The sequence below is a fragment of the Lolium rigidum genome, chromosome 1, assembly GCF_022539505.1.
Source record: "Lolium rigidum isolate FL_2022 chromosome 1, APGP_CSIRO_Lrig_0.1, whole genome shotgun sequence".
Classification (NCBI taxonomy): Eukaryota; Viridiplantae; Streptophyta; class Magnoliopsida; order Poales; family Poaceae; genus Lolium; species Lolium rigidum.
Window position 1 is genome coordinate 143,489,272 of NC_061508.1, and position 10,315 is coordinate 143,499,586.

Here is a 10,315-nt window from a genome sequence, read left to right on the forward strand (position 1 = left end):
ATGAGTATATTTCGAGTTATACAAATAACTCTTCATATACTCCCATCGGGAAGACAAGATAAGTCATCCGTTGACTCAATAAAATGTGCTATTCCAACAGCCGAAAAAGCACTCGACAATATATCCTCAGAGCGCCTAAGTCGCGAATAATCTCTGAATGCCGCAAAACTTTGCGAAGGTAAGACCCCGGATCCGTTCGATCGGCGTGGCACCGTCTCCGACGTCGGTTTGCTACTTTTTTCCGTATCAACGGATACGAAGAAAAATCCTAACGGACGCGTTAGGTACCCGATAAAATATGACTCGGGACTCGACGGATGGTAAGACCTTAAGCGGCACCTCGTCGAGTTAACACCGGTATCCCGAGATCATGTCCAGGGACGTGATTTTGAAGTAGGTTTTTGCGGATTGCCACTAGAGCAGTTAACTAGTACCTGATCCGTCAGATGAACTAGCCCCAACTACCATTATCCCTGTACAATATATAATTATTTATCTAAAAATATGTGATGGATTGAAAAAGTTATCTGACGATTATAAAGTTGGAGATTTTCCCTGATTCTTCGATTCAAGCAAAATCTCGGGGGCTACTGACATAGGCATCCCCAATGGACCTGCCGAAGATGGTACCCGGGGTTTACTGAAGGCCCACAAGTCGAAGGATATGAAGTTCGGAAGCCCAGTTAGTATTAAGGAAAGTTAGAGTTGTATTAGGAAATATAGAGACTTGTACATTTACGGGTTGAACTCAGAGAGTCTCCCGGAATCTGTAATCTTGTGTAACACGGTACCCTCGGCTCCGCCTCCTATATAAGGGGGAGTCGAGGGACAAAGAGAGGATCGAATCCATTGTCAACATAACCCTAGTTTCTTAATCATCGAGTACTTTTCGGCTGAAACCTTCCAGATCTACTTGCCCTCTACTTCCAACGAAATCCTAGTCTACAATACGTAGGCATTGATAAGTTAATCCTTGTCAATACTTGACCCGCGTTTCAAGCTTAATCATGTAGAGTTTCGTCTCAAACAGACCTTTCCGAATGATCCTCAGCCACGGATTGACAGAGTGAAGAAAAATTTTAGGAGTCTCTTCAACGAATATTTTTCTCAACTCACGAATGATAGCACCAACTTATCGCAACCAGCAGGACAAGATCATAGTCAAATGGTCACAACAGACGATATCTTTGATGACTGGGATAATCACCTTAACGAGGATAACCAAGATCAAGTAATCACAGAGCATGACCGATATTTGAATGAGAGCCCGGTTGCGAGATCTCCTGACTTTGACATACTAAAATGGTGGAGTGCGAACTCTGTAACCTATCCCACACTTGCTGCAATCGCACGTGATGTGCTAGCAATGCCTGCATCTACGGCTGCGTCTGAATTTGCTTTTAGCATGGGAGCAAGAACCGTGACCGACTTTCGTAGTAGGTTGAGCGTTGAGAGTGTTGAGACCCTTATATGTACACAAGATTGGTATCGAGGATCTGGTAAGCTAACCCACTCAGCTTCATTGTTTGACATAATTTCATGTTTATTGAAACTAAGATGTTACGGGTTTTGTATTTCAGCTTCTCACCGGCGTATGGGTGCAATCACAGATCTAGTTGACCTCAAAGATGCCGAGAAATTATCACTCTTGGCATAGGTATGGTGATTTTCTTATTCTTGTAGTTTTGTCTTGATGTAGTAGTAAGTTGAAGGTAAACTAGCTTTTGTAGATAAACTGGTCCTGTTGTCACTGGCTTAGTGGCTTTTGTAGATAAACTGGTTCTGTTGTCACTGCTACATACTCAAGAGTGATAAACAATTGCCAAATATACTTAGTGTGCTTAAATCTTGCGCGGAGATGCTTTTTTTTACCCGCCTACATAATGTGAGATATGTGGTTCTGAGCTAACTCTTTCATCTGAATATTGTTGCGTTTCTTGTTCTTGTAGTTTTAGTTCTTGCACCTGGGCATGTTGCTGAAGCTGGAAAGGAAGCCCTTGTCAGAGAAGCTTATCTATGCCTGGTATTCATCGTAGTAGTAGGTATTGCTCTGAAGAGAGTAAGAGTCGCCAGCTTTGTTGTTGATTGCTTCAGCTTACTAATCAAGCTATAATGGATGAGTGCCAAATACCATCTTGTCTTTTGGTCTATAAACTGGACCTAAATCTTGGTCTGGACAGCACTCAACAGTAGATGCGTGTATTTTTTGTCAGTTATCTGAAGCACTTCATGTCTAGAATCCATGTAGCCATTGATGTTGAGGTCATGATGATGAAATATTTCACAGTTTTTTAGAGATGTTAGAGCTGTGTGAAGATATAGATAGTCCAGAGATGTTAGTACTAGGATTGTCATTGTGGATGGGAGCAGGATCCTATATTCAGAGATGTTAGAGCAGGATCCAGTTGTTCTGCTGGACAATTTTCTCTTAATTTTAGTCTGTAGCGGATGATTGTGATTTTATTGTTGTTGGAGAATTATCCCGAATTTTATGAATATTTTCTTTTTTTAGCAGTCTGTACTAGTAGTAGTTGATCTGATGCAAAAAAAGAGGAGCCGTACACTCGAACTAGCCATCACCAGCACAACGTCCTCGCATTAGCCGCATGCATCGAGTAGGGCCAAGCCTCCCCGGCAGCAGACGCATGCATCGGACAGAACCTTGTTTCGGCAGTAGGGCCAAACCTATAGGGTATCCTTACCCTGTCAAAAGCGGTGCGGTTCGAACCTTGGACCTGGAATTCTTGTGTAGGTTTACAGGTGCAGTAACAGGTCCGACCCGGACCGGACCCTTTGCATCATGAGACCAGCCATACGTATGGCGGCCAAACCAAACCCTAGAAGGCCTTTCCCCCTTCAATACGGACTCTAAAAAGTGGCTAACTTAATTCCTACGAAAATGACATGGGCCTAGTCCAAAACTAAAGGTGATGCAGCACCATATTATACTATGGACGAAATTATGAAGTGGAGAACTCTATATTTTGTCCATGTCTTCATCTCTTATTATGGTGGCTTCAAAGTTCTGAAATCTCCACTTGCGGCGCCCTCTTCAATCCTCAAATGCTTGCTGCCATCTCCTCCATGTGTGATCATGCTCCAATGCTTGTCCTCCTCATCCATGCTAGGTCCATCATTCCTAAGAGTAACAAACATATCTGATTTAGGCAACATCATATTCTCATGTATGTGAGAAATAGTTCCAAAAAACGAAAGTACCTGATAGTTAAGTTGTTTGGCACGAGCTCGAGTGATTGGTCCTTGTATTTGTGTGGCTGTAGGTACAACGGTTGTATCAATAGATGGGATATCCTCATCACACACACCTGAGCTTGTCCTCTTGCTACATGAGTGATTGAGTTTTCTCTCATTGAGAGTGCTATTTACTTTCAGTACTTTATTTCATTGCAAACTATACACTCAAAACACCAAAACTACTGCATTCTTTTTATTGTTTACTTATTAAAGTTGATAACCAATACATTCCTCGTGGGTTCGACAACTTTTCTTATTGAAAAGTAGTACAATTGTTCTCCTACACCTGGGAGCCATCAGCTGTGTTGTTGGAGTGCGACTTAATCCTACGCCAGGAGAGTACACCGAGATCTCGTAATCCTACGTTAGGAGAGTATAAGGGTGTTGAGCATGAACCTTGGGTTGTCTATGACTTCCTGGAGGCGAAAACAAGCTAGCTAGCACAAAGACATCGTCCCAAGTTGTCGGTGACTCCTTGGGTCCAAAGCGAGGATAGAGTCCATCGACTCACGTGATCTCATCCACACAATGAAACACACATTCGATCCAACGTCGCACGCGAGTCCACCAGAGAAGGTCTTTTTCGATGGAAGTGATGTTTTGGCTCTTGGATGCATATGCTTCCTTCATTTTGAAATGCATCTTTGATATATTTTGAAATGGTAAAAAGTTTCAAACGAAAAATTCGCGTGTATATCTTCACATGCTATGTGCGCACATTCTTTCCTGAAGAATGGACTTGTCATTTGGACGGTGCAAAAAAAGACAAAAATTGATGCAAAATTTGATGCTAAAGTAACGCTTTTATGCGACATGTTTTTTCCATTTTAGATCGTGAAATCGAACGTACATAGATTGATGAGATGTACATGCAAAAAAATATATCGGATTTTTCAACAATTAGAAATACTCCCTTCGTCCCATAAAAGTTGTTCAAAATTTATCAAAATTTTAATATATCTAAATATTATTTAGTATATAGATATATATTATATATCGACAAATCTCAGGTGACCTTCCTGAAAAAGAACGGAGGCGCTTCTGGCAAAAAAAAAATAGTTTGAGGGAGTATATGCAATCAGAAGCACCGAATTGAATTTTCCTTTTTTCACACCGGTTTAAACATAGATTTACCCTAAAAACAAGTAGAGCAATTTGGTTCGGGTTTATCCTGAAGAACATGCGGCTGCGACTGGTGTTTGGAATTGCCTCGACTTCCTCCTGTTTCTCACTCTGGCTAGCGTCTCACTCTAGTCCTCACTCCCATCCCATCCCCTCCCGGCCTTCTTTCCATCTGTGTATCACCGAGCGTGATAATGCGATCTATGCCTAACACCGGCGGCTAGAAACCTCAGGATTCCAGGTTCGAATATGCAAATCGTGTCCCCATGAGCACGCGTTTTCCCTTCCAATTTATTTTGTTTTTATATGTCTCAGTACAAGATCCCTCTTGCAAATAGCTTTACGGATTCTTTTCTTTATCCCCTGGCAGACCACGGGGCGGAGGAGGCGCCGATCTGTGGCGGCGCCGGGCGTGAGCTCGAGGAGCCGTTGGTTTCTCACCGCAGGGCGAATAAACCTGTTAGTTCTTGATTTTTTTTCTGCTCCCTTTTTTTTCGAATTTTCGTTGTTCCATGCGAAATTTACGGGAGTTTTAGTGCTTGTTTCGTTTCTGTGGTTTAGTCGGCATCCATTTTTAGAACCATTTGGGGATTTTCCTTTGGGGTGGTTCTCTAGTACTACTTTTGTGTGTTGTGGTTTTCTCTTTCTGTTATTTATATACTGTATTTTCTTATTTGTAATACTGCTATAAGATAGTATAAGATGGATAATGATATTTACTTTTTGGTGAATGCGGTTTGGACTTGTGAGTGGGTGGATGGTTAACTCTGTACTACTACCTCCGTTTCAAGGAATAAGGTGCCCTCGTTTTACGAGCTTTTTATTTGACCAAGAATTACTTTAAATAGATAAAAATTGTTTGTATGAAATTAGTAGCATTAAAAAATGTTTTTCAATACGAATCCAACGATACTATATACATAACATATAATCAAGATTTTGTTGCTCAATTTTTATGGTCAAAGTTCGTCTTGGAGTACGCGTGCGCCTTATTCCTTGAAACGGAGGTACTATATCCGTTATTCATATACTTCGATGATTCGACATTTTGACTAGTCTTCAGAGTAAAGATGTAATTCGTGTTTCTTAACTAATCCTGCTAAAAAATCGTGGCGCACTTCTTATTTTATTCATAATTCCACTAGAGAATGGCCAAACGGGATGGCACAAATTAAAGATGATGGGTTCATCTCTGTTTGGAACGAGAGAAAATTGTGACCAGCCAGGTGCATCTTGACATCAATTAATATTCAAATGTTAGTAGCTAGTTACCTTTGTAGCTGGGTTTTAGACAAATGGGTTATGAATTGCTGGCTATGTTGAAAATTTTGATCTTTTGGAGAATTTTTGCCACCTTGAATTTTCAGCCTTAGTAACTTTTCCAATTTTACTACAAGTTCTAATTGCCAAAGTCCTGCATTTGTTTTACCACTTCCTCAATTTGTCCAAGTTCTTTGGAGAGTGTGTGTTTATATGTTTCGTTCCAAGTCATAAGCACTAGCATTCTTCAGAGATACAGAATCTTTTAAGTTACAACCTTCATGGTTACTTGTACATATCTTAACGCTACTTGCTCTTTTTTCCTTGCTGACTGTCAACTTCTTCCCGTTTCCAATGATAGGTGAGAATGGCTGATATTCAATTAGGCTGCCACACTGTGAGGTCCCATGGTGCCAAACTGGCAAGACTCCACATGTATGACTGGATAATACTACTCTTACTTGCTGTTCTTGATGGACTGTTAAACATAATTGAGCCTTTTCACCGGTTTGTTGGACGTGACATGATGACAGACTTGAGTTATCCCCTAAAGGGCAATACTATTCCATTTTGGGCTGTTCCAGTATGTCCCCACTATAGCTCCATATTTTCTTGTAAATTCATCTATCAAGTTACTTATGCAGTTATGCTTAATAATATATGTTCTTTCTTGACTTACAGCTCATTGCGATTCTGCTACCCTGGGCCATCTTTGTTGGAATTTACTTCAAAAAGAAAAATGTCTATGATTTACACCATGGCATCCTTGGTATTTGTCATCCTTTATGTTTACATCTATAAGGGGACAACTTTAGTTCATGCTGACTGTAGAATTCGTACAGGCATTCTATATTCGGTGCTTATAACTGCTGTGATTACTGATGCAATTAAAGATGGTGTTGGTCGCCCTCGCCCAGATTTCTTCTGGCGCTGTTTCCCTGATGGAAAACCTGTAAATACTTTTGCTAATGCCATTTTTTCTCCCTACATAATAATTTTGACACATTAGTTGTTTGAAATCTCTTTCTCTGTACTATATGAGAAGTCTTTAGTTCTTTGTTTCAGAATTATGATAATATAACTACTGATGTCATATGCCATGGAGAAAAAAGCATCATCAAGGAAGGTCACAAAAGTTTCCCAAGCGGGCATTCATCATGTAAGAAATTAAATACTTTGGTACTTTTTGGTCCGATATATTCCTTGGGGTTATTTTCACAAGTTGAAATTTGTGATTATTTTGTTCATGGCTCACTTTCTTTTAATGCCTACCATGTTCATGATTTTTTATATTGCTTGTGGTTGCTTGATTACATTAGTAAGTTCGTCTGGATCATTCTGATGAACTTGTCTTTTGTCTATGGCATCCCATCTTTAGTTTTTATTATGTACTAGTTTAATCAATATTACCAGTATTTTGTTTTCTTGGAGCGCTCTTGTATTACGATTTCAGAGTAGTTTTCGTCAGACATAAACTCAGAGATTTATTATTGTCATCTCAAATCTGTTGCCAAAGTAGGAGATAACTTAACCTATATATTTTGTGGAGTATTTGTCACATCGTGTTTGGTCAATGTATGCCCTTAGTTTTTCAAGGAAAAGACACGACTATTACAGCATACATTAATAATTTTTCTTAGAGAAAATCAGCAGTAGAACAAAACATAGCAAGCACGATGAAGAACCATCCGATGCTGCAGCATCAAAGCAATTGTGCTTATCATATCTCCACTGAATATTCTGCTGAGCTTTTATGTATCTCTCCTTTGATTAGGGAATATCTTATTGTCTTCAATATTAGCCATCTTGGCACTATGAATCATAACGAAGGTACCTTGGTGCCTCGTCAGTGCTACTGTTCACTCTTACAGAATGTTCTTTGGGATCCATGCTCATGTATTCCTAACACAGCTCTCCATTTTCTTGGGTGATAGCTACGAAGAATATACTATTAATTAGCCTCAGTGTCACCATACTCTCCATTTCGATGGCACATCACTCTAGTAGTAAATTGTTTGGTGATAGTTTCTTATTCTGCACCACAAGTTCTAGAAGTATTATCCGTATCAGCTGACTCCACTCGTTTTTCTGAGTGGAAAGGCTGCACTCATCCACATTAATTCGCTATCTTAATTTCTGAGTGGAGTCGGGATCAGCCAAGCCAACGCCACAATATTTTTGATAATATTTAAAAAGTGTTTGTGAAATTAAAGAAAAAATAACATTTTTTTTAGCTATATAGCATTCTGCTATCTAATATATTCCTGGTAACTACGAAGAAGGCTGCAAAGGAAGCTAAGAAAGGGGAGTTGTTAGTAACACAAGTATTTTCAAATATACTCAGTTTCTTCTAACATGCATTACCATATGAGAAATTCATTCTCTGTAGGAGAATCTCTAATTCATTGCCCTATTGGCTTGTTCCCATAATTTATTGTTACTACTAAGGTCCTGCTTTTATTGAGTGCAATTTTTGTGTGTGCCCTGATATTCTGCTCTTGATCTAAATACCAGAGAGCACACAAAAAATATACCCTCAATCCAAGCAGGCCATAATAGTTTTGACAGATATGATTTATCTGTTTCGATTCTCTCACACACTGCAGGGTCTTTTGCTGGTCTAGGTTTTCTTACATGGTACTTAGCTGGGAAGCTTGCAGCTTTTGATCGCAAGGGTCATATTGCAAAATTATGCATGGTGTTTCTGCCTCTACTTGTTGCATCACTCGTGGCAGTTTCTCGAGTTGATGATTACTGGCATCATTGGCAAGACGTATTTGCAGGCAGCATCATAGGTTTGCTGTTTTTAATGCCCTTTGGCAGCAACATTTTGAAGATATTGATACACATGCATGGATTTTGAGCACGTACATGGATTTTTTCTTGTCCTGTTTTCCCCTTTTCAGGTCTTACCGTTTCTTCCTTTTGTTACCTGCAGTTTTTCCCATATCCATTTGATGCTGATGGTACCTTCCCCTCCTACACATTGATGATATCTCGAAGCTTGATCTATACATATTCTAATTTATTTCTGTTCCTTCGCCATTTGCAGGTATATGGCCTCATGCGTATTTCCAACAGCTAGCTGAGACCCAAAGCAACGGCATTGCAAACTCATATGACACGAGACCAACAGCAATTGAACCCATTGATGAAGGCTATGACGCCATTGCTCTGAGAGATAGCAGCCTCATCTTAGACACCATGGAGTCTGGCAGGAGATAATAAAATATGTGATGGCGCCAAGTATTCCAAGCTGCCTATTCTCCCGTCTTTGAATCCTGACAGCAAGACTAGCTGTGCGAAGTAGAGTTGTCTCTGCAACCTTCGTGTGATTGCTGTCATTCACAGTTTCTTGTCAATGGCCACTTCCCATTTTTATTCTGACATAACTTGTTGCGAATGTGTTGCTGTGAATTACATGGTGCAAGCTTGCATCTTTCAATAATTCTGTGTATAGGTTGAGTTCGGATTATTCGTATAGGCTAGTGAATGTTTGACTTATTCCTGCTCAGTCTTGTGCTATTAAGTAAATATGTGTCTGCAAATCGGGAATCAGTGAAGTATGTAAATGTGTCTGGAACTCAGGAATCAATGAAGTATGTCATGATTTTACTTGCTATGTAAGTATGTAAATGTGTCTGGAACTCAGGAATCAATGAAGTATGTCATGATTTTACTTGCTATGTATTCATAGATTCTGTTCTGTTGATAGTCTGATAGAACATCGGTAAACCCTGCAGAACTCATACCCATTGTTTATTGCCTGAATTTGTGTTTCAGCTCCTTGGCATATCTGACACCGAACCATGTCTGGGGTTGATATTGTACTGTAGAATCAACACTAGGATGCTCTATGAACATTCAAGAGTCATGATAATGATCTGGGGTAATAAGCTAATGGAGAACATGGTTTAGAATTGGTTATCCCTTGGATGTTTACTTGCACACTAGAAACATGCGTTTGCATTGATAAACTTCAAGTGTTGAATAAATCCAAAATTAAGCTAGGATTTGGGTGGAAATATCAGCCACTGAACTGTTGGAAGTTAATAGTGCCATGTTGAAACTTGTACATAAAATTGTTAGCTAATCACTTCACCATCCAACAGCTCTTCAGTTACTTTAATTAAGCTTCATGATTTCTTTCAACTTACTCAAAATTGACTTGATTCACTTGAATAAAAACGAAATAACAGTCATTATTTTTTTTGGAAAGGAGGTTAAACTCCCGGGCTCTGCATCGAAAAGATGCATACGATATTATTTTATTCAACAAAGGTCTGGCTAGATGACATGGGTATGCCATATCGGGTACTCAATATTACATCCTGGTACGACGAAGAGGACAGAATAGGAGAAAGCCCACAAAGGAAACTACATGAAGTCGAAGCCCAGTTGCTATGTAAAGTAGGAAAGAGCCCATGTCGGGTAAATCGACATACACAATGTAATCAACCTTGAGGTGGACTCTGAGACTAGCCACTATATAAGGGCTAGGAGGAGACACCGAGGGTGGATAGATTGACAATTGGCGATACACTTGTAACCCTAGTTTTCTGATAATACAATCTCGGCGATTTTCGCCCTTGATCATACTTTCGTCAGCTGCCTAGTTTGATTGACCGGTCTTTGAATTCATCATCGTTCTCTTTACTCGAAACCCAAGTCCATCATT

The 10,315-nt window shown here is 39.8% G+C and overlaps 1 protein-coding gene and 1 long non-coding RNA gene across 4 annotated transcripts; both read left to right on the forward strand.

Annotated features, from left to right (window-relative positions):
* The first annotated feature begins 985 nt into the window (after window positions 1-985).
* Window positions 986-2,044, forward strand: LOC124682516. The gene is made up of 3 exons (XR_006996309.1): window positions 986-1,499; window positions 1,581-1,657; window positions 1,950-2,044. It is a non-coding gene; the product is annotated as an uncharacterized LOC124682516 (long non-coding RNA).
* A 2,387-nt stretch (window positions 2,045-4,431) lies between these two features.
* On the forward strand, window positions 4,432-9,252 carry LOC124682523 (lipid phosphate phosphatase 2-like). 3 transcript variants are annotated; one of them, XM_047217203.1, is made up of 9 exons: window positions 4,432-4,618; window positions 4,748-4,836; window positions 5,999-6,220; window positions 6,319-6,406; window positions 6,480-6,589; window positions 6,703-6,796; window positions 8,262-8,432; window positions 8,544-8,603; window positions 8,690-9,252. In XM_047217203.1, the coding sequence occupies exons 3-9, from the start codon at window positions 6,005-6,007 to the stop codon at window positions 8,860-8,862; spliced, it is 912 nt and encodes a 303-aa protein (XP_047073159.1). In that variant the 5' UTR covers window positions 4,432-4,618; window positions 4,748-4,836; window positions 5,999-6,004; the 3' UTR covers window positions 8,863-9,252. The 3 variants fall into 3 exon arrangements, with proteins under 3 accessions (XP_047073159.1, XP_047073154.1, XP_047073149.1); XM_047217193.1 differs by having other exon boundaries at window positions 4,433-4,618; window positions 8,244-8,432; XM_047217198.1 differs by lacking the exon at window positions 4,748-4,836 and having other exon boundaries at window positions 8,244-8,432.
* The last annotated feature ends 1,063 nt before the right edge of the window (window positions 9,253-10,315 follow it).

Excerpts from the sequence above, each read along its gene's own strand:
- LOC124682523 (XM_047217198.1), top strand. The coding sequence starts at position 6,005 with ATGGCTGATATTCAATTAGGCTGCCACACTGTGAGGTCCCATGGTGCC. Across the intron at positions 6,590-6,702 it reads GTTTCCCTGATGGAAAACCT|AATTATGATAATATAACTAC; the intron begins GTAAATACTTTT and ends TCTTTGTTTCAG. Across the intron at positions 6,797-8,243 it reads CCCAAGCGGGCATTCATCAT|GGTCTTTTGCTGGTCTAGGT; the intron begins GTAAGAAATTAA and ends CACACACTGCAG.